This window comes from Molossus molossus, unplaced genomic scaffold, assembly GCF_014108415.1.
Source record: "Molossus molossus isolate mMolMol1 unplaced genomic scaffold, mMolMol1.p scaffold_m16_p_11, whole genome shotgun sequence".
In the NCBI taxonomy this organism is placed as follows: domain Eukaryota; kingdom Metazoa; phylum Chordata; class Mammalia; order Chiroptera; family Molossidae; genus Molossus; species Molossus molossus.
The window spans coordinates 49,908,866-49,930,808 of record NW_023425346.1 but is presented as its reverse complement, the minus strand read 5'-3'; the positions used below and the strand labels follow the sequence as shown (position 1 = coordinate 49,930,808).

Genomic DNA, 21,943 nt, shown 5'->3' with positions numbered 1-21,943 from the left:
GGATGTTTTGTTAGGACCATTCACAGAGTTTTGCAGCTGAATTCAGAGGATTTTCTATTCCTAGTTTCTCTCAGGTTTAAATTCTGTGGCTAATAGTTGGAGAGGGATTCGTTGAAGCTCTTTGCCAAGTTCTTTTCCCCCAACACTGAATGTTTTGTAGAAAACAAAGGGCACATAGTGTTTTGAGGATCCATAAGTGAAACAATGTGAGTAAAGTAGTATTAGAGATTGGTTTAAATATGTAAACTATTGGTTAAAATATATGAAGAATATATAGTTTCCATATTTATGGGAATCAAAGTCATAGTAATAGCAATGTGTACCAACTGCCTGACATATTTAAATGAAAATAAACACAAAATTTATATATGAATGCATTCTCATAATATGCAGTGATATTATTTTTAAGAAATAATAAGATGTATACAAAAATGTAAAATTTTTAATTTTTTACCCTTCTTCAGTACTCTCATTCACCAGAGATAATCATTATTATGGGTGGGTGTCCTGTCCAGCCGGTGTGGTTCAGTGGTTGAGCATCAATCCATGCACCAAGAGGTCACCAGTATGATTCCTGGTCAGGGCATATGCCCAGGTTGTGAACCCAATCCCCAGTGGGGGGCGTGCCAGAGGCAGCCAATCAATGTCTGTCTCTGTCTCTGTCTCTGTCTCTCTCCCTCTCCCTCTCCCTCTCCCTCTCCCTCTCCCTCTCCCTCTCTTCCTCCTTCTCCCTTCCTCTCTCTGTAAAATCAATAAAGGAAAAAGAAAAAATAAATTAAAAAAAAAAAGGGTGGGTGTCTTCTTACATTTATCTATACATTCTGCTAGGTAGTTTTTAAGACACAAATGGGATCTCACTATATATATTTTTCCGCAATTTGCCCCCACCTTTTTTTTTCAGCTTTACAACATCTTGTCAGCATATTAACACATACAAATCTGCCTTATTTCTTTGCACTGCTGAATATTACTTTCAAGTATGGATATTCCATGTGTTTGTGTCCCTTTCCTAACTGATAGACATTTAGGTAGTTTTCACTTTATTTGCTTTGAAAAATAATGCTGGAATGAACATTGTGGGAGACAAAGAAATTTTCCTCCACCCGTATAGGTTCTTTTGGCTGACTATCAATAATCAAATTTACATAACACAGATTATACACAGAAAATAACCAGATTTAATTACACACGTATGTATGGGAATTCCATATCCACGAGAGAGTCAGATACCCCACAAATATGAGTAGCCTAGAGCAGCAAGTTAAAATGAGGCACATATGGCATTCTGATGGAAGGTAAGCTTTCTTGGGGCTTCAGAGCAGAGGAAGGTCATTTGCAGAATGATAACAAGAGCAGATATTCAGTAATTAAGAGATTGCTCTACCCGATAGGGCATAACATGCTGTTTCTGGTGATAACTCTTATTACGGGCAAGTCCCCAAATTAAAATTGTTTAAGGGAGAGGTAAAAGTTTCTCTTGAGCCTGTACTGTAGGGTCTTGGCTGCCTTCAGCTCAAAATAACCCACATGCCAAAGAAGCACACCTTAGAGAGGCCTGTTCTGAACCCCTTCAACATCCTTTTAGGAACCTCTTTGTGCAAACGTGGCGAGATTCTTGTGGGCTAGATTTCTAGAAGTGGTACTGCTGTGTCAAAGGGGTTATCTCTTCAAAAGCCTGTATCAACCTACACTCTTTTATACCAGCTTGTAAAAGGTCCCGTTTCTGCTCACTGTTATCCTTGTGCTGTATTTTTAATAAAATAAAATTTTCTTTTGCCCTAGGCTAATTGTGTGTGGTCCCTGGTGAACGGTCTATAATAAGTTGGTTAGTCAAGTAGGAATGTGTGGGGATATGATTAAAGAATTGGAATCCGCGCTCTAGACAGCCCAGGCTTCTAGCAGACTTCTCTCGTGATTTTGGGACTGCAAATCGTTCTTTTCTCCAAGAATGATGTTTATTTCTGTTTTCAGTGTACCATGAGTCAACATGCTTGAGTGATGAGTTCAAGTGTGACAGTGGGAGGTGCATCCAAACAGAGTGGATCTGTGATGGTGATAATGACTGTGGGGACATGAGTGACGAGGACGAAAGACATCACTGTGGTGAGTGAAACCAATCAATTCTTCTGCAAAGCCCCATTCCAGGAACACACACTAGATTTATTTTTCTGACTCTGGAGAGAATGATTGTCAGTCAGGTCTCTCTTTAACTGGATGCACACTGTTTTCCTATGTTGGAATTGTTTGGTAGCATGTACTTTAATACTTTTAAATGATGAAAAATTATTGTAAATTTTATTTTCTTTCTGTTCCATTTAGCTGAGGGAAATAACGCCCTACATTTCTAGAGCAGATAAAGAAAACTCAGTTGGCCATCCTTAGAATTAATAGCAGCTTTAACAGTGTAGTAATTAATTATTCTTCCAGTGTCTCCTATTACCTTAGAGCAGTGATTTTCAACCTTTTTCATCTCATAAACTAATTACTAAAATTCTGTGGCACACTAAAAAATATATTATATTTTTTGCTGATCTGACAAAAAATAGGTATAATTTTGATTCACACTGGATGGCTATTGCTATGTTGACTGTTGTCATTTTTTTATTTGACAATCTAAGGGAAAAGAGGTCAGTGCCCCTGACTAAATAGTCAGGTATCGCATGTTTTAAAATTCTTGCGGCACGACAGTGTGCATGGCACACCGGTTGAAAATCATGGCCTTTGAGCTGTTATTTGGAGAAGGTTATTGAACAGACTATGGAACACCATTTTCCATTACCAACACGGCACACAAACTCTTCGCTAAGGCGTCTCAGAAAGGTGTTTTTCCATGGCAGAACAATAAAAACAACGGTTCCCTGTTTGCATTTGATCATAACCTATGTCAGTGACGTTGGTGGCCCACAGCTCCACATACATGCCAGCCACTGAAATGGGTGGTTGGCAGCTGCATAAGCATGGACTACAACGTGTACTTTTCTCCTACCTCCCTTCACCAAGACCCCCTTCTTTTTGTCTCCTATTCACCCACAATGAGATGAAATAAAGTACCTATTATTGTATACTGGGGCATTACAATTATGTAATTATACGTCATCTCTTTTTCCTAACAGTGTCATGGTTTCTGATAACTCTTGTTGATACATGTTTCTCCTGTCTACCCTAATTCTACTTAGAGTGGTATTATATAATATAGTTTAAGAAGCACTAAATTTGGAGAGAAAAAAAAGACTTCGGTTTGAAGCTTTAGCTCTTTAGAAAGGTTTACAACTTTGAGCCATCTAGTTAACCATTTTGAGTTTTAATTTTCTCATCAGTAGAAGTCACACAAAAATACCTATCTCACATTGTGTTTGTGTGGTTACACTTTGTAAACTAAAAATTGTTACCAAATGTAAGGCTTTTTGTTTTGGCATCCAATTAACAAAATGGGAGTATTTTTCTGAAGCCTTAAGGGGAAAATATGCTCTTAATTTTCTGGAAAGCCAAATGAGGTTTTAATAATGTTTATTTCTTCTGAGAAAAAAAAAATCCAAGATCCAAAGCAACTGAAAAGAACTTTTGGAGGTATTTTTATTATGATCTATTATTACCATAGCAATGTTTTCTCCTCATTTCCTTTCATCCCTTAGACTGTTAAGCAACATAAGGCAAGAGAAATAACGGCCCAGAAAGAATTTGACTGCTAGAATGAACTTTCCCGTGGTTTCTGATTCGTGTGCGTTTGTTTCAGAGAGACACAAATGCTCCAGTTCTGAGTTTCTCTGCGTGAACAATGTGCCCCCATCCAGGAGGTGCATTCCCCTGTCCTGGGTCTGTGACGGTGATGCGGACTGTACTGACGGCTACGATGAACGGCAGAACTGCACCAGGGGGTCCTGCTCAGGAAACGACTTCACCTGTAGTGATGGACAGTGTGTCCCGGACTCCTACAGGTGAATTAGGGATTAAAAATTTCCCAGTAAACCTCAAATATCCATGGGGGTAGAGCTGACTTATCTATTGGGCATGGTGGCATCAGTGCCTATGGCCTGTGGCACTTTTAGTGGTCTATGAACATGTTTAGATTTCTTTTAAAATCAGAAGGGAAAAAGAGAAATTTTAAGTCAAAGAAAGTATTCTAATATAATATTAATGTTCATATCTGCCTTTAAACCAATGTTGCTATTAGATGTCACTTTAAATGTTTTTGTGAAGGAAGGGGTGCAGGGCTCAAGAAAGACAAAATGGCCAGGTACAGAGGGCTGGGGAGATGAACAAAGTGGGCTTGATACAAGAACATGTTTCCTAGAAGCAGGTGACCCTCTCGGTTTTCCATTTGGAATAGAGGCATGGGGATAAGAAAGGCTCCACTTTCTTCTCTCTGCCATGAGAAAATAACAGCGGCAAGTAGGGTGATGAATGGAGCTTGGCACTTGGGCTGAGTCGCGAGAGAAGTGGGGGAGATGGATGGGGCGAGCTGAGAGCACGTGCTCGGCGGTCAGCATCCTGCAGGAGCGGCAGGGGGGCCAGACCTTCTGTTTGAGAGACGTTGGAAATCTGGATTTTCATATGAAATACTCAGATTTTTCAATGCTGGAAAACACATTTTAAACTTCTAACACTGTGTCCGTCAAACAGATTCAGCTCACAGCCCGACAGTTTTGGGGACTTCTCCGATAATATTCTGGTGTTTGATTTCTCCTTATTTTCTTCAAATTGGGCCATTCTAAAAGTCACTAATTTTTTAGTGCCCCAGTCTCTCTCGCTATCTCCTCTTAGCAACTGTTTAGGTATAGAGGGACATGGAGAAGAAAAATGGGGTGTAGGTTCCCATCCTGCTGGACTGACGAGGAGAAGAGTAAGAACATGAAGAAAAGTAAGGGCGTCCAGAGGGGCTGTGCTCCAGGTGAAAGGTGAGCTGGATGCAGTAGGCTTCCTGAGGTGGAAGTCTGTGTAGGCGTTCAGACACACGGAGCTGGAGCCGAGAGGCGGTACTGCGTGTGCCAAGGACGTGCACGCGTGTTGAGAAAACAAGAGCTGTCAGCTGACAGCCTGCTGGATGGAGATGGGAACGGTGCACGGAGCGGGCACAGGGTCAGAGCAGCAGAGCCTCTGGGGCCATCTGCTTAGGGACAGGCAGCCCCTCACCGGGCCCTGAGGGACTGCTGGGAAGCAGCAGGCGCAGACACACAGTGGTGGTCCGAGAGAGCCAGAGAAGGTGATTTTGTGTGAAGGACTTGGAAAGAGCAGGAACTTGACATTATGACTGGAAAATGGTAGTGATTAAAGAGGTAGATAAATGTGGTCTAGATGAAGTACTCCTGTGGGATGACTTACCCCACATTGAAACCCACGCGGGCACTGCTGAGAGGTGGCAGTTTGAGTATTGACAACCCAAAGGCATTCAGGAGACAGACGGTCTCTCTCTCTCTCTCTCTTTTTTTAAGTGAACTTGCATTGAAATCTGCTTTGTCTACTTTGAACTGATAGGGATGTGATCTGTAGATTTTTAGTCTTTGTACAAGGAAGTGAATAAATCTTATCTATATTTTCCCCCTACTTGCTCAAGAGTTATGTTGTGCTAAAATTTCTTCTGAATCCAATAAATATTTTATACCATCAGTCTTGGATAAAGTCAGAAAACCTAGGCATAGGCCCTAAGGATTAGAATTATATCAGGTCTTAATTTTGATCTAGGTTATTTCACTCCCTTTCTGGGCTTTCTGACCTCTGCCTTCATTATTACTATGATCTAGTAGCTGACTTACCTGCCCTACCAGACTCTTACTGATTTCATTCATCTTTTTTTCCTTCCTTCAGTCTCCTCTCCCCCCACCCGCCCAAGCTTTCTGAATTGCTTTTAACAAGAGCTATGGCAGAAGACAAAAAGTGTTCTTTGTCTGGAAACGTGAGGTATAGGGTCTAAAATAGGTCAAATTCTGTTTGCCTGGAGTGCCGTAGCCTCCACTAAGCACCCTGAGAATGTGTACCCTCTTGCCTTCTTGGCAGAATGTGTACCTCCCCATTTGGTACAGTGGTCAAGGGATCATATTTCTTATTGATTTTTTTCTCTCTTGGCTCATTACTGATGCTACTGAAGAACCTGGATAAGACCTATTCTGAACAGCTTGCTGGAACAGTGACATGCAGTTGTGTCTAAAAACCTGGTGATTTGCTTGCCTGAGTGACTTATTTTTCCCTCTTGGGTTTCATCTAAACAAGAGGAAAGAAAGCATGGGTGTCTTAAATCATTTGGAAGTGAGTTAAATAGCTCCCAGGAGACCAAATGGGGCTGAGCTAGCTTACACTGATCGCAGCTTCTTTACAGCTGCATGCATACATGTTGGTATAAATCACATTGGCAGTGCCCTAGGTTTGTGGATGGGTACTGATTAGAAGACCTGACCATAGATGAGTTGCAAAATTGACCACTTTAAGCTTTGATATCTTAATGTCTTTTAATGCTCTGCCTCCAACTCCTATGCCCTCCATAGTAAATTCCTTAATGAACTATCAAACACTCATTTTGCCCATCCTTATTCACGATGCCTTTATACTTAAGATGAGTTTTGTTACTGTTAGCAGGACCCCCTTCGGTAATTATGACTTTCATGGGATCTTAGAATAATGTAGAGCAGAAAGAGTAGTCTGGCTCACAGAATTGCAGGAAACCACATTGTCCTCATGATGCCTAGGAACGTTAGGTTCGAAAATAGCTTCTAGAACTATAAAATGCCTTTTTCCTTTTATAATAGTCCATGCTTACCTCCTACTTTTTCTTCCTTCCCATCGTCATTACCACTCACATCTCATGGTAGGTGGCAGGAATATTACAATAAAAAATGGAAGTAACAGGGCTGCAAATGTAAACATTACTTCAATGGGAAGATGTGTTCTTAGAGGACACATCTAATAATATCATCATGTATAATATGTAGCACTTGTGCTATGAGTATCTACTTGAGTATGGGCACTTCTAGCACATGACCACCCAGGATACTTCTTGTGCCCATAAGCTATCTCATTATCTGATGAATGGATCTTTTGAACACTAAAATTTTAAGTTGTATTTCATTAATTTATCAGTTGGGGGAAAATGAATACAATTGCTTTAAATAGCTCTAGACCCACATTTCCAGTGGTAGCAACCAGCAACTGGGAAAGTTGTGCAGAATGCTAAATATTATATTCCTCTATTGCTGGAGATTGGTGGGGAGGCTAATGACATTGGTAATCTTGTTATTGAAATAATGGTCGACCTGGCATTCAGGTAGAGGAGATAGTTGAGACTTGTTAACCTCTCTAAGGGTTGTACTGGCCAATTTTCCCACCACCATTTATTGAGGAGACTGTCTTGACTCCACTGAATGCTCTTGCCGGGTCTCATCACACAGGTGTGACCGGCACAATGACTGTGGTGACTACAGTGATGAGAGGGACTGCTCATACCCCACCTGCAATGCAAATCAGTTTACCTGCCAGAATGGGTTCTGCATTTATAAGGGCTATACCTGTGATGGGGAAAATGACTGTGGAGATGATTCTGATGAGCTGGACCACTTGTGCCATGTCCCAGAAACCACGTGCCCCCCTCATCAGTTCAAATGCGATAATGGAAACTGCATTGAAATGGTGAAAGTCTGCAACCACCTAGACGACTGTTTGGACAACAGTGATGAGAAAGGATGTGGTGAGTATAACAGAAGATTTGGGAAAAGGAAAATGGAGAGACTTAATATAGATTCTCAACTCTTTACGGCTTATCAGAACTTTCCAATCTGTCCTCTAAGTATAGAATTACCAGAAAATTACTGTTTCTCGTCTATCAAAGGCAAGGATTATTTGGTAATAAGGTAGTGCACGGACGTTTCTGGATGTATTCGTCAGTTAGGCAGTTCATTACAGAGAACAGAAGATGAGCAAAGTCAGACCATCAGTACATAACAACATTGTTAAACAAGGTGAATGACACTGATTCTCTTGGGACCCTTGGAATGACTTGTTGCCTGAACTTCCCCTCTGCTGGAATTTCTTTGCCTGTTCTTCATCTTCATCCTCAGGTGATTGACGACAAGAGTTTTTAAAAAAAATTTTTTTAATTGATTTTTTTTTTTTTTAGAGGGAGGGGAAAGGAGAGGGAGAGGGAGATAGAAACCTCCCTTGGCTGCCTCCTGCATGCCCCTCATTGGGGATTGGGCCCACAACCTGAGCATGTGCCCTGGCTGGAAATTGAACTGGTGACCTCTTGGTGCATGGGTTGATGCTCAACCACTGAGCCACACCGGCCAGGCTGATGGGGAGAGTTTTAAACTCCCACAAGTAACCACTCTAGAATTTATAACATGTAGATTTAAAACATGCTCTCCTTCCTGTGTAGTTTTTACATGAGTGTGGCCATTGTGTCACAGGTCCAGCCAAAGGGTACAGCCAGTGGAGTGCTGGGCAGCTCATCCCATCACCTGAGAGCCAAAGGTGTGCATCATTTCCCAGATGCGTGCTCAGTGCTGTCACACCAGTAGCCTGAAATTGACCCTGGTGTGAGTAGTTGCACCACAGAAATGAGGGCCTACATATCAGGGTGTTTGTTTCCCTGGAGAACTGGTTTACCAGCACACCACTGACCAGATTCTTTCCTCCTGTTTTTTTCCTCTCCCCTGCCGCTTTACTTTAAAAATTACTGGTTACAAGAAGTTTGGCTGGTGTAGGATTCAAAGTCAAACTTAAGCTTGTTAGTTGTATTAGTTGTTAGAACCACTGGTAAAGTGATTAAATTGGGGAGGAAGTTGAAAGTACAGTGACTTTTGCCCCGGCCAGTTTGGCTCAGTGGTTGGAGTGTCAGCCTGTGGACCAGAGAGTCCCGGGTTTGGTTCCTGCTAGGGGCATGTACCAAAAAAAAAAGAAAATATAGTGACTTTTGAATAATCTATGGTTTTGAGAAATCTCTTATTGTCTGTCTACTTTTAGCATGACTTCATTAAGTATTGGTGCTTTAGTCCAGCCGGTGTGCTCAGCTGGTGTGACCCATGCACTAAGAGGTTGCTGATTTGATTCCCAGTCAGGGCACATGCCCAGGCTGTGGGTCAAATCCCCAGTGGGGGACATGCAGGAGGTGGACAATCAAGGTTCTCTCTTGTTGATGTTTCTATCTCTTTTTCCCTCTCTCTCTAAAATCAATAAAGGGGGAAAAAAAGAATTGGTGCTTTATAGTGAAAATGTGGACTTGAGACCATTATGGTGGATCCATTGCTGACATTTTAGGTTCTCTGATAACTTTCTTTTACCTGCAGGCATTAACGAGTGCAATGACCCTTCACTCAGTGGCTGTGACCAAAACTGCATGGACACCTTAACCAGTTTCCATTGTTCTTGTCGTCCTGGTTACAAGCTTATGTCTGACAAGCGGACTTGTAGTGATATTGATGAATGCAAGGAGACACCCTTTGTCTGTAGCCAGAAGTGTGAGAATGTAATGGGCTCTTACATCTGTAAGTGTGCCCCAGGCTACATCCGAGAACCAGATGGGAAGAGCTGCCGACAGAACAGTAACATTGAGCCCTATCTCATATTTAGCAACCGTTACTATTTGAGAAACCTAACCGTAGATGGCTCCTTTTACTCCCTCATTTTGCAAGGACTGGGCAATGCAGTGGCATTGGATTTTGACCGAGTAGAAAAGAGATTATACTGGATTGATATAGAGAAAAAAATCATTGAGAGGATGTTTCTAAATAAGACAAACAGGGAGACAATCATGAAGCACAAACTACCAGCTGCAGAAAGCCTGGCTGTAGACTGGGTTGCCAGGTAAGAAAATACTAAGGAGCTTTTCAGTAGTTAAAAAATTAAAAATAAAATTCTATCACATGTTTTCATTTTATCAGAGAATTGATCTTCTTCATTTTGGTTAATATGTGGATAAATTTAATAAATGCTTCTGTGTGGTTCCTCCCCCCACCCCCTTTTTGGTACCTAATACTCAAATGGGATACCACAGAACCGGAAATCTAGTGATTTTCAGAACTTATGCTATCATTTTGTGGGGAGGGGCATCAAAAAAGAAGAAAAGAGCTCTGTTATTTCTGGCCATTGAGTTAACCGCAGTGACGTTAAGGGACAGTCCATGCATTCACTGGTAGTTTTAGTCATTTGAAACTGCTTCAGATCGGGTGCTATCCCTGCTTTCCTGAGCCACAGGCTGGCTGACAACACCAGTCATTCCCAGCCTGGGCTGGTTATGAACTAACAAAAGGCTAACCTGAAACTTTTTTTTTGAGGTGGTCCTTCTAGAAATGGAGGGTCTTTAAGGAAGCTAGTGATATTTTAATTCAACTGGATCAATCAACCACACTTCTTAACACCTCTGTTGAGTATTGAATCTGTCAGACACGTGGCAGCATACAGCAGTTGGCTTTGTAGTTAACAGTCATGAGCAGGCCCGTAGACTGCTGATATTATTGCTACAGTCAGCCCAGACCTACAGAGGACTCTTCTGCTTCTCTGTCGGACCATCTTAAGGATAAAGACCCTAAAATAGGGGATGGGGAGTTTGTTCCCTAGTTTTACCTGAATAGGAACGGGCCTGCTGGAGGTGGCTCAATAAGTCCCTGCTGAAGAACGAATGAAATGCCCACTATGTGAATATGAGTATTTTATAGTCCTACTAGGTGTCAAAAAGTGTAGCAACTAATGATTTGCAAGAACAGAACAAAATATGCAGAAAGTAAAACCAGAATCCTTGTGGGAGGTGGCCCCCGAATTCCTTACATGACATCGTTTGAAAGGGGGAATTGTAGCACACTTTCTTGCATCCTCCACTGCCCCATTGCAGGAAGGTCAGCTTTTCCCCCTTGCCTTTGTTTGCCTGGGGAAAAGTGCCTTCTAACAGTTGTATGTGTGATTCCAAGGTAGATTGATAGGAAGCTGGGTGGTTAACTGCACTGTTTCACAAACAAAGTGTCTGCATCGGTAACTCCTGGCTCTCCGTTTCAGAAAGCTTTATTGGGTGGATGCCCACCTGAATTGCCTCTCTGTCTCTGACCTTGACGGCCGATACCGCCGCAAGCTGGTTGAGCACTGTTTGGATGCCAACAACACCTTCTGCGTTGATAATCCCAGAGGAATTGCCCTTCACCCTCAATATGGGTATTGTCTCCCTGTCCTCTTGGGCTCTTCTTTCATGCCCTTATTCTGCCTCTGTTATCTCAAGGCCAATATCTTGCTGGGATTTGTCTTCTGCTTTTTCTACCTGGTAAATGGTTTAGTAGCATGGCTTATTCAAATGATATTCATGAGCTGTTCTGTTGTGTTTGCCATGATTCATTACTTCACTTTTCAAGTCACATATTTTGGCTGCATATAAAAAAATATATGGTAAAAATAGCACACTCACCTTTACTGTATTTTTCCCTGCCAAGTCCACTGAAATCCCAAGTTAATCATGTTCATTCTTGAGCATTCTCTGTATATCATTCCCTTTTAGATGCTTTTCTATTAGTTTTCTTTCCTTTCTGAGAGGCTCTTTAGAATAAAAACTTCATTTATCTGATTGGAGAAGAGCCATGTCTTTTGGCTACTGAATTGTTTTGTCTTCAGGAACTGACCCTTTGTTTTGCTCCAACAGGTATGTCTACTGGGCAGACTGGACTCATAAAGCGTACATTGGGAGAGTAGGCATGGATGGAACCAATAAATCTGTGATTATCTCTACCAAGTTAGAGTGGCCCAATGGCATCACCATTGATTACACCAATGATCTACTCTACTGGGCAGATGCTCACCTGGGTTACATTGAGTATGTATACAGAAAAGAATAAAGCAAAGTGGGTAGCTGTTTATTCCAAACATCATGCCTTGTGTTGCCCTGCAGCTTCTAATTGGCCTGTGACTTGGAAGTCACTCTGAGGATATTTCTCTCTAAAACTGCCCATAGGCAATGCACTGAGCACTGTGGTGTGATCCAACAGAAAGAGACTGAACTTGAAGTCATGCAGATCAGGTTTTTGTCCTGGTGATTTCACTTCTTATTACTTTCCTTTTTCACATGTAAAAAAAAAAAAAAAATGGAACTGTTAATCTCTCCCCTATGGTAGTCAGCTTAGTACTCAACTTATCTAAGTTTCCTTGTCCCTTCCCTCTCAAATACATGATTAATAAATTTTAGTATAAGAAAAAAGAAAAAGAGCAAAAGTATTAAAAAGATTTTTCCTAGAGTACTTTTGTGCATTTATTGATAAGTACAATGATGTGTTCTATGTAGCAGTAGAGTCTGTTAACATTTATTCAATATGATAATGCATTCAAATAATTCTAGTAAAAGGATGTTTTTTCAAAAGTTTGTCAAATTCTATTAACCAATAAAATTCTATTAACCAATGTCACCCCAATAAATTTAATGTTTAAAAAGTGTGTTAAATATTATACTGTTCAGTGAAAAGTACTCAAATACTCATTGTAAAAAAAGATAACCTACTTTATTAACCAATCAGTACATGTTTATTTGGGGTCATTGTTAATTATGTTCTAGTTGGACTGTAATAATGTCTTCTGGTTAAGTATTTATGAACAGGTACCCAGATACACAGTCTGTTACATTAAAAAAGCATGGAATTGTCATTAACTCAATAGAGTTGTTTTAAAGGCCTTTAAAAATTCTGTCATTCTGTTAAATTTACTTTGCTGCCAAAGTCAGTGTAGAAATTTTTGAAGTTCTCTAATTCCTTGTTCTCTTGGAAACGTGCCACTGAGAAGGAAGGAATACCTGGTACACATTCTAGTGCTCTATCTTATGCTCATGGCAGACATAGCTAATTAATCCCAGAACTCTCTTTTGTTGAATTGGGATGTTTCCCCACAATTTTCCCCAGCTGGCACATGCGACAAAGACTCTTTGCCACCCCTGGCCTAGATTGTTTTGACAGGTTATGCCACCAGCCTCTGCTATTCCCTAACACCTGTTTTGAGCTCAGTCTCTTGGAATTACCTTAATAATCTTAGTTTTTAAATATGTTTAGGATCAGTAGGAAAGGATATTTGGAAAATTGTAGGTTATAAGGGATTTAACATGTGATGCTTTGGGAATATTCTCTTGTCTTTATACTGAGGCAATCTTTAGCATTCTTATTGCAGAACTCACCATAGCAGATACTGACTCACTCTTAAGTGGAATTCAACTTTGGTCTTAATAAGTAGAATATTACTCCTAGTTTGTATTTATTTGTATTATTTCAATGTAATATACAGATGATGACACCCTTGCCCTTTCACACAATGTGTGTATTCTCTTTTTGAAGAAACATCATAGAGTTTACCTTTCCATAAAATCCCATTTTGAATTAGTAGAAGCATCAACGTGTTCAAAGAAGTTCCAGCAACTTTCTTGTTGGATTTGTATTGTCTGTCCTTATGGCTTGTAGGTTATTCATGGTCTTGAAAACTTGGTAGGTTTATCTGAAATTAATAGTATACACATTGATAATATTTTAAGGAGCATTAGAGACAAAAAGGAGATTTTCTAGCTACTTAATATTCTGTTCACTTTTTGATAAAATTTGCGTAGCTGGATTCTAAAATTTAGGCAATAGGTTACTGCCTAAAAGTCAAATCATAGCATCAGGCACTGTGATCCGGGAATGAACGAACCTTTAATATTCATGTAGCCATGTTGACTTGATCAGCTCTTCGAGGGCTAGCAATGCCTGTGTTCAGAAGTACATTTCATGGACTGTGGAAGTAAATGCATTTTTGTAGACCATCCAGTCCATTTCCATTGCGTGTTGAGATGTGCCATCACAGCCTTCTCGCTGTGCCTGTGGTTCTACACTTGACAAAAAATACTCATGAAGGCGTCTGAGATCTTCATATAGAGAGCATGCAAGAACAGAAAGGGAAGGTCTCAAGACCACTTTCTGGTCAATGATTTTTAAAAAGGAAACAGATAGTGACTAAGTTCTGGTCAATTATCTGCAGTCTTACTAACAGAGGCCAAGAAGGTTTTCAATTTTTCTACAAGTTACCACCCCTGAGGATGTTTTGGAAAATACTTCTAACATTACTTGGCTAATATTAGCAAGTTTCTAAGTTGCTAGCTCATTTTACCTCTTGTTTGAATTTTAAGGTCTGCTCTAAAATGTAAAACTACTTAAAATATCGATATTCTGGCAGACTCACAGAAATGAAAGAGATGTAACTAGGAGGACCTAGCTATTTGTCTGTGGATGCTCTGTGACATCTTGAAATCAGAGAACCTTTTTTGGAGGATTATTAATCTGTAAAAGTATTCATTAACAGTAATTAATAATAAATTAATTAATAATAAATTAATTAATAATAAATGTGCTGCCGGTGCATTCATAGTCAGTCCTGTAGACCTGTAATTTAATTCAGCTAGTGTATGCCGCTCAGGTTAGACTGAGAATCCAGCTGTCTCCTAGAACAGCTTCTCCCCTGAAGTGTTCACGAGAAGGCAGAATCCAGCTTTGTACTGCTGTCCTCTGATTTATTCTGATGACTCAGGAAACAAGAACGGTGTTCATCCCAGGATATCAATGCTTAATGGAGAACATCAATGTAAGAGGTTGTAAACCTATGAGAGCTGAACCAGCTGAGTCTGCAGGAAAGCAGCTGTGGTTAGGAGTCCATGATTGTTTAAACTCCTCTGGCTATTCCTGTTTCTAAGGCATTGCTTTTTCACCTTTTACATCTTTTGTTCAGCCAAAATATCCTTTAAGTTTGTCTTTTTGTTTTTCAAAGACAAGGGGTTTTAGGGAGGATCTGAATTTCAGTTACCTTTAGAAGGTAGAATTTTTATTAATCAGTTCTTCTATTCTTAAAGGCTTTAGAAGAGAGGAGTTATCCTCACTGATTTACTATTTTCCCTGCTCCAGGTATTCTGATTTGGAGGGCCACCACCGACACACAGTGTACGATGGGACACTGTCTCACCCTTTTGCTATTACCATTTTTGAAGACACGATTTACTGGACAGATTGGAATACACGGACAGTTGAAAAGGGAAACAAATATGATGGATCAGATAGGATGATGCTGGTGAACACAACACATAAACCGTATGACATCCATGTGTATCACCCATACAGGCAGCCAATCGGTGAGTAGATGGTCCAGCAGTTTGACACAGTTGCTTTAGGTTCTAGTACACGCCATTATTTTCTCTTTAATCATCAACCTCATGATTTTTAAAGGGAATGGTGTTACTTGTCACTGTTTTCTGCAAAACATATGCTGCAAGTTGAGGGTATGGAAATATCTCTAGAGTTTATTCCCCTCCTGGGAAGGCTGCATAGAACTCTTTTTTCTTAACTGCTCTATTCCTAAAAATCAATCTGGGTTTTGTTTTTGGTAAGAATTGACCATTGTTATATTGCCGTATTTACTTAATCTCTTCTGGTTGGAGTACTGAAGTATTTTAAAGTGAATTAAAAATATCATGACATTTCAGCCTTAAATACTTAAGAATGCACTTTTGAAAAATAAGGACATTTCCTATATAAACACAATAAATTCTAATACATAGGTATTATACATACCTATGTGTAATAATTATGTAGATGTAGTTATTATAATCATTCCTTAATATCAATATCAATCTATTGAAATGATTGATCTAAAATAAATGTTTAAAAGAAAATTATATTTATAAAACATCATTTATTAAAAGTCTATTTGCATATGACATGGTATTATGTACTTGTCTCCTAGAAGGTAAAAACGTTAAGAGCAACACATTTCAGTTTATCATAAGTTAGGGAATTTGTTTTTATTTATTTGTGAACTTGTCTTCCCCTTCATGCAATTAAAGTAATTTTCTGATTCAGAGATAGTTTAGCAAATGTCTGGAGTATGTTTGGGGTACAGTGGATTTTATGAGTCTGCTTTGTTGGGGTGTTTTGCTAAAACATATGATAAACTTGGAAATAAGAAAAATGAGAATTGGCAAAATAAAGATACTCAGAATTTTTTCCTGGAAGTTAATATTCTTCATTATTTTAGCAAAAGTTTAAATTTTTTAATTAAAGACTAATTACCAGAAAACTAGTAAAGACACTGCTCAGTTGATCCATCCAATGCATTCATGGCCACACTTCTATTGCCTATATCTTTAGAATGAGAGAATGTAGCATCTTCTGGAAATGAAACTTTAACTTAGGTCTGGACACATGAATGTAAGCTAAGTTCCCCACCAATTCTCCAAGGACTTTGAAAAATACATCTTTTCTAGCCCAAAACACCTGCGAGTATGTCTCACTTCTGATAGCACAGAAATCAGTTTTCTCAAAGCTCAGGGTTGCTTATACAGCTCTCTCATCTGCCATATCTATGAACTTTTGGAAAAAACATGAAAGTAAAGTAAAGATATTTCTTATTAAGAGGTGATGAGTTTGATGAGGTGGGTAATCAGCTCATTTGCGCATGATGTCCTTTCTCAGTGAATGAATGAATGTTTTCTTTCTTCTTTCACTAGTGAGTAATCCCTGTGGTACCAACAATGGTGGCTGTTCTCATTTCTGCCTCATCAAAGCAGGAGGAAAGGGATTCACCTGCGAGTGTCCGGATGACTTCAAGACTGTCCAGCTGGTCGACAGCACCCACTGCTTGCCCATGTGCTCTAGCACCCAATTCCTGTGCGCTAACAATGAAAAGTAAGGCCGCCTCTGCCCCCCTCCCCGCTGTCTTTCCAGCCTTTGGATACACATTGAACTTTAAGGCTCCAGGTGGTGGGAGTTTTCAAATGAATCAAGATTTTGACTAATTAATGTGGTTCATTTAGAATGCACTGAGACTCATAGTCTCCAATTTCAGATAATTTCTTCCAAGAACAGAAGGAACTTATTTACAGTGCAAGTTTTTATATCTGTAGAGAGGAAGCAAACTATGTTGTTATTTTTTAAATTTCTAATAAATTGTCCTAAGTGTCAGGGTCAGTATATAGTGTATATGTGCTTACTGAAAAATAGCCCTCAGTAATTTCTTTTGTCTTTTTCACATGTTTACTAGCCTAGCTGCTGCTGCTGCTGCTTCTTCTTCTTCTTCTTCTTCTTTTGTTAACCCTTACCTGAGGACATTTTTCCTTTGATTTTTAGAGAGGGAGAGAGAGACATCAATGTGAGAGAGACACATTGATTAGTTGCCTCCCGCATCACCCCGACTGGGGCCAGAGATCAAACCCAGGTACATGCCCTTGACTGGGAATTGAACCTGCAACCCTCAGTCCAAGGGCTGATGCTGAGCCCAATCAGCCAGAAGGGCTGGCATAACTTCTTAGCTAACTATGCTGGAGGATCCAGGGTTACACATTCAAATCCATTTTTGATCATTTGTGTTTGCTGTGAAACATGGCCAGAGATTATTTTCCTAACCATGGCCATTGATGACTTGGGGAACTGAGTCAGAGAGTGGGGTGAGGACAGGTTAGTTAATGCAAATCATAGCATAGCATGGCAGACTATTTTGATGGTTAAATAAGATATCTTAGATTAAGGATCCAGCACACACCTATCATGACATAGACTCTCAACAATGTTAGCGCCCTCCAGCTTTCCAACCAATACCCAAATGTGTTTGACGTCACCCTGACTGACAATCCCAGACAAGCGCTACTACCAAAACCACAGCTCCAAACACATACTTCCTGTTTGTTGTGGCAGGAATTTAAATCATCATACTCAAGGCATTTTTCAGCATGTAATCTGAGTCTGAACACACCTGCTCTATCTCATCTAGTTATGTTTTCTCCAAGAAGATACCACTGCGATTTAACTGATCCTCGTCTCAGACCACGAGAGAACTCACATGTGTCATTACTTGGAATTCAGTTTTGCCGCCTTTTCTCCAGATAACCATTGCCCGCCCTTCTACCCACCCTCCCCCAGTGCTTTGCTAAGAGAAGCGGTGTGTTTTCTCCGTGCAGGTGTATTCCCATCTGGTGGAAATGTGATGGACAGAAAGACTGTTTGGATGGTTCTGATGAACCCCCCATTTGCCCACCGCGCTACTGCCGGCTGGGACAGTTCCAGTGCAAGGATGGCAACTGCACCAGCCCCTACTTCCTGTGCGACACTCACCGGGATTGCCCTGACGGCTCGGACGAAGACCTGATTCTCTGTGGTGCGTTGAATTGCTTTATGCTTTCTTTGCCCATTTCTATAGTTAATTGTGTACAATCATGATTCTGTGGGGATTTTCTGAATGTGATAAACCAAAAACTGGTCCAAAGTCCTAGGAGAAAATGCCATCTTATATCTATTTTTACAAAGTTTTTTTTTTTTTTTTTAAGAATTCCTAAGGTCTCTACAAGGCAAATGGTTGAGGTAGATAATAAGTTGACTATATTGGTGATTCTTTGCCATGTGCTATGCATAGAATCCTCCTTGAGGGCTAACACTGAGGGCAGAATGAAGGTTTCCCACCCCCTATTAATCAAGGACCCTAAGTTGTAATGTTTATTTATGTTTCCATTTTTAAAAAGCCAAAAAAAAAAAAAAAAAAAAACCCTAAGAAAACCAACAAAACCCTCCAGCTTAAAAACAATTTTTTTTTAACACAAAACAATGTCCATTAGAACAACAAAGACTGGAGAAGGTGAAGTTAGTAATTCAGTCCTTACCCTCGAATTCTGCAGACAAAAACAGATATTTAAGAAGATAGGAGATGGTATTAGTCAAAGGTACTAGCCCATGTAGTGGTACTGTTGATAATAAGTGCATTAAAACATAGTTCCTCTAAAAAGAAACCATGATTGAATTCTCCAGGATCTATCAGTGTAAATTAGCAGCTTCTGTTCCTGACGCCTTCCAGGCTCGTAACCACATGCCCTTGCCCGCAGAGCACCACCAGTGTGAGTCCAATGAATGGCAGTGTGCCAACAAACGTTGCATCCCAGAAGCCTGGCAGTGTGACTCGGTAAATGACTGTGGGGATAACTCAGATGAAGACAGTTCCCACTGTGCCAGCAGGATCTGTCAGCCCGGCTATTTTAAGTGCGCCAATGGCCACTGCATCCCTCAGTCCTGGAAATGTGACGTGGACAATGACTGTGGAGACTACTCGGATGAGCCCACCCAGGAATGTAGTAAGTTGCTGTGGGAGGGGCCTGACCTAGGAGCACAGAACAAGGAGAACCTCTGTGTGGACGGAGAGGATGTGGAGGCCTCTGCTTCATCCCTATGGGACTCCCCCTCTTGGCTCTGTCGGCTCACTCTGGCTCTGCAAGGCAAGAATAGCCAACATATGGCCTGCAGGTTGAGCCAGACTCCTGTTTGCGAAGTGGGGGATTTCTCCTCTTGATACACTGAATGTCTATCTGTCCAGAATATGCTAATGAGAACTTACATTTTGTACATCTGGCACTTTCTTATTTGAGCTTTGGAGAAATATATGAGGTCAGGAAGGTGGGTGTTTCCAATTCCCATTTTACAGATGCAGAAACTGAGGTTTACATTCAGCAGATGGTTATCTATTTATTTAGTGGCAGAACAGGCACTTCAACCCCAGATTTTTACATTTCAAACCCAGTCCTTTTTCTTCCCACAAAATTATACTGCAGCACAAACTTGTGGTACTAAGATAGTGAGAAAACTCCTTTCTGTTCTGGGTGAACAGTTCACACCTAAAACAGAAACTTGTTGCCAGCGTCAGTTTAGTTGGTGACGTGGTAATCTTGTTACTTGTCAGCACCGCTTCCTAAATGTGACATTGGAAGGTGTCTTTTTGTGCCATTTCCCGGGAGGACTGAGACCTCAGTTCTGACATTGCTACTCCCTCTTTTCAGTGGGTCCTGCCTATCGCTGTGACAACCATACGGAATTCAGCTGTAAAACCAACTACCGCTGTATCCCAAAGTGGGCGGTGTGCAATGGTGTCGATGACTGCAGGGACAACACCGACGAGCAAGGCTGTGGTAAGAGGGGCTGCAGTGTGGGGGTAGGAGGGTGGAGGGGACAAGAAACTGTAAGTGTCCAGTGCTATTATTAGGAGGTAAGAGTGGATTTCCCATCATCTTTCCTTTGTTTACCTCTGTGAAAGGACTGTCTGTTGATTCTTCTAGTAACATGTTACATTTTTGTAGCTTTTTACAGTTATTGGGGCAGTTTAATTTATAGCATCTTAAATGAAATTGCATCCCAAAGGATGCTATAATTGGGGAAGATATTATTATTATTATTATTATTTTTTAATTTTTTGCCTTTATTGATTTTAGAGAGAGATGAAGGAAGAGGGAGAGAGAAATAGAAACATCAATGAGAGAGAACATTGATTGGCCGCCTCCTACATGCCCTCCCCCGTGGGGATTGGGCCCAAAACCTCGGCATGTGCCCTGACCGGGAATCGAACCAGCGACCTCTTAGTGCATGGGTCGACGTTCAACCACTGAGCCACACCAGCTGGACGGGGAAGACATTATTAAGATATTAGGAATTTATAAAATTTTTCCTAAATTAGAATCTTATTCACAGCTGATAAGTTTAAATTGTTTGTCTACTCTTATAGATTGATTGAAATTGATGAAGCTAGAGAAAAGATTTGGTATCTAGCACACAAAAGGATATTTCAAAGTCAGTATTTCTTATTTGGAGATTTTTGTATTCTGAATGTCTCTGACTTACCATATTCTCTATTGGCCAGCTGTAGTCACTCTGGCAACAAGAAACAACTGATGGACTAAAGGCCAAATGAATTAATGAGATATGTGAAGATTAAGCATATACTCTAACTTGAAACCAAAATGACTCTGAGTGTGTGTTAGGATTAGTTGGAATAGCAGTTAGAAAGAGAATGGGTTATTTAAATGAAACAAAATCTAATTGTGATGGAAATGTTCTGTTTGCTGGTGGTGGCATCACTTATTCTTCCTTTCTGGGCCTTTGTTACAAATTACAAGCCAGATACCTGAACGGTTTCTACAGAAGAGAGCTGATGTTGTTTCAAGCGGTAAGATGGGTTCAGGTTGACCAAAAGAGGATTATTGACAATGAGTGTTACTGGCATTCTGCCCTCTGGGAGCTTTGAAAACATGGTAGCAAATTCTCAGACTCACACAAGAAAGCCATCACTACCAGGGCATTTCTCCACCCACTGGCTTCTGAAGGCTCCGCAATGACTATGCTTTACAGAGGAGATGACATGCAAACCTGTGGGGGTTTTCCGCTGTAATAACCACCGATGCATCCCTCTTCGCTGGAAGTGTGACGGGCACGATGACTGTGGAGACCACTCAGATGAGGAAAACTGTGGTGAGTGCTCAGGGCTCAGTCATCCTGTGTGCCACCAGAGCTGTGATGTCTGGTCTTTGTCCACAATATAACGGTCCATGCCTTTCATACTCAGAGGCTAGAACGACAGCTACCTGATCTCTGACCTTCTGCTGACTGGTACATTTCTACTTTGTCTTTGACTAAGGATATAGCATCTCCTGAGATGCATATAATCAAATTCTGAGATGAGGATGTATATCTGAGTATATCTGTTGTTTGTTGTATTTATTTGTACCCAACTTTTTTCCCAAAAAGAACTTGAGGTGACTTACAATAAAAGACACATATAATATGATAAATAGAGTATAAATAAAAAAATCAGGACCAAGAAAAGGTGCTAATCCAAAGATCCTGCTTCTTAAGTCCTTGCCCCCAAATGGCCTTAACAGCAGAGGAAAGAGAACCTGTATTTGTGTTGTCATCTGACCTGGAACAGTGATTTATGCTGGGAGGCCTAGTGGTTCAATAACAGGTCATGTTTTAGTCCCTCTCTCCCATTAAGGTGCAGACTATAAGGAACTGGAAGGGAGAATAAAGAAGGGAAATCAAACATCCAGATCACACCAAACTACATGGAATAATTAGATGTGTTTTGAAGACAGTTTCAATGAGGCCTTTCTCTGAACATACAACATTGACTCATGGCACATGTCAATTTAAGATTGACTGATATGACATACATTCTAACTTCA

General features: G+C 40.5%; 1 protein-coding gene across 1 annotated transcript in view; it reads left to right on the top strand.

Moving 5' to 3' along the window:
• Positions 1-21,943, top strand: part of LRP2 (LDL receptor related protein 2) — a 202,744-nt gene that overhangs the window by 145,627 nt on the left and 35,174 nt on the right. Inside the window, exons 47-58 of the mRNA XM_036254951.1 lie at positions 1,972-2,103; positions 3,734-3,935; positions 7,377-7,672; positions 9,270-9,786; positions 10,972-11,124; positions 11,603-11,773; positions 14,865-15,088; positions 16,463-16,640; positions 17,909-18,105; positions 18,824-19,069; positions 19,769-19,897; positions 21,111-21,230. Of these exons, the coding sequence (XP_036110844.1) occupies positions 1,972-2,103; positions 3,734-3,935; positions 7,377-7,672; positions 9,270-9,786; positions 10,972-11,124; positions 11,603-11,773; positions 14,865-15,088; positions 16,463-16,640; positions 17,909-18,105; positions 18,824-19,069; positions 19,769-19,897; positions 21,111-21,230 (2,565 nt within the window). The remainder of the gene's footprint in view (positions 1-1,971; positions 2,104-3,733; positions 3,936-7,376; positions 7,673-9,269; positions 9,787-10,971; positions 11,125-11,602; positions 11,774-14,864; positions 15,089-16,462; positions 16,641-17,908; positions 18,106-18,823; positions 19,070-19,768; positions 19,898-21,110; positions 21,231-21,943) is intronic.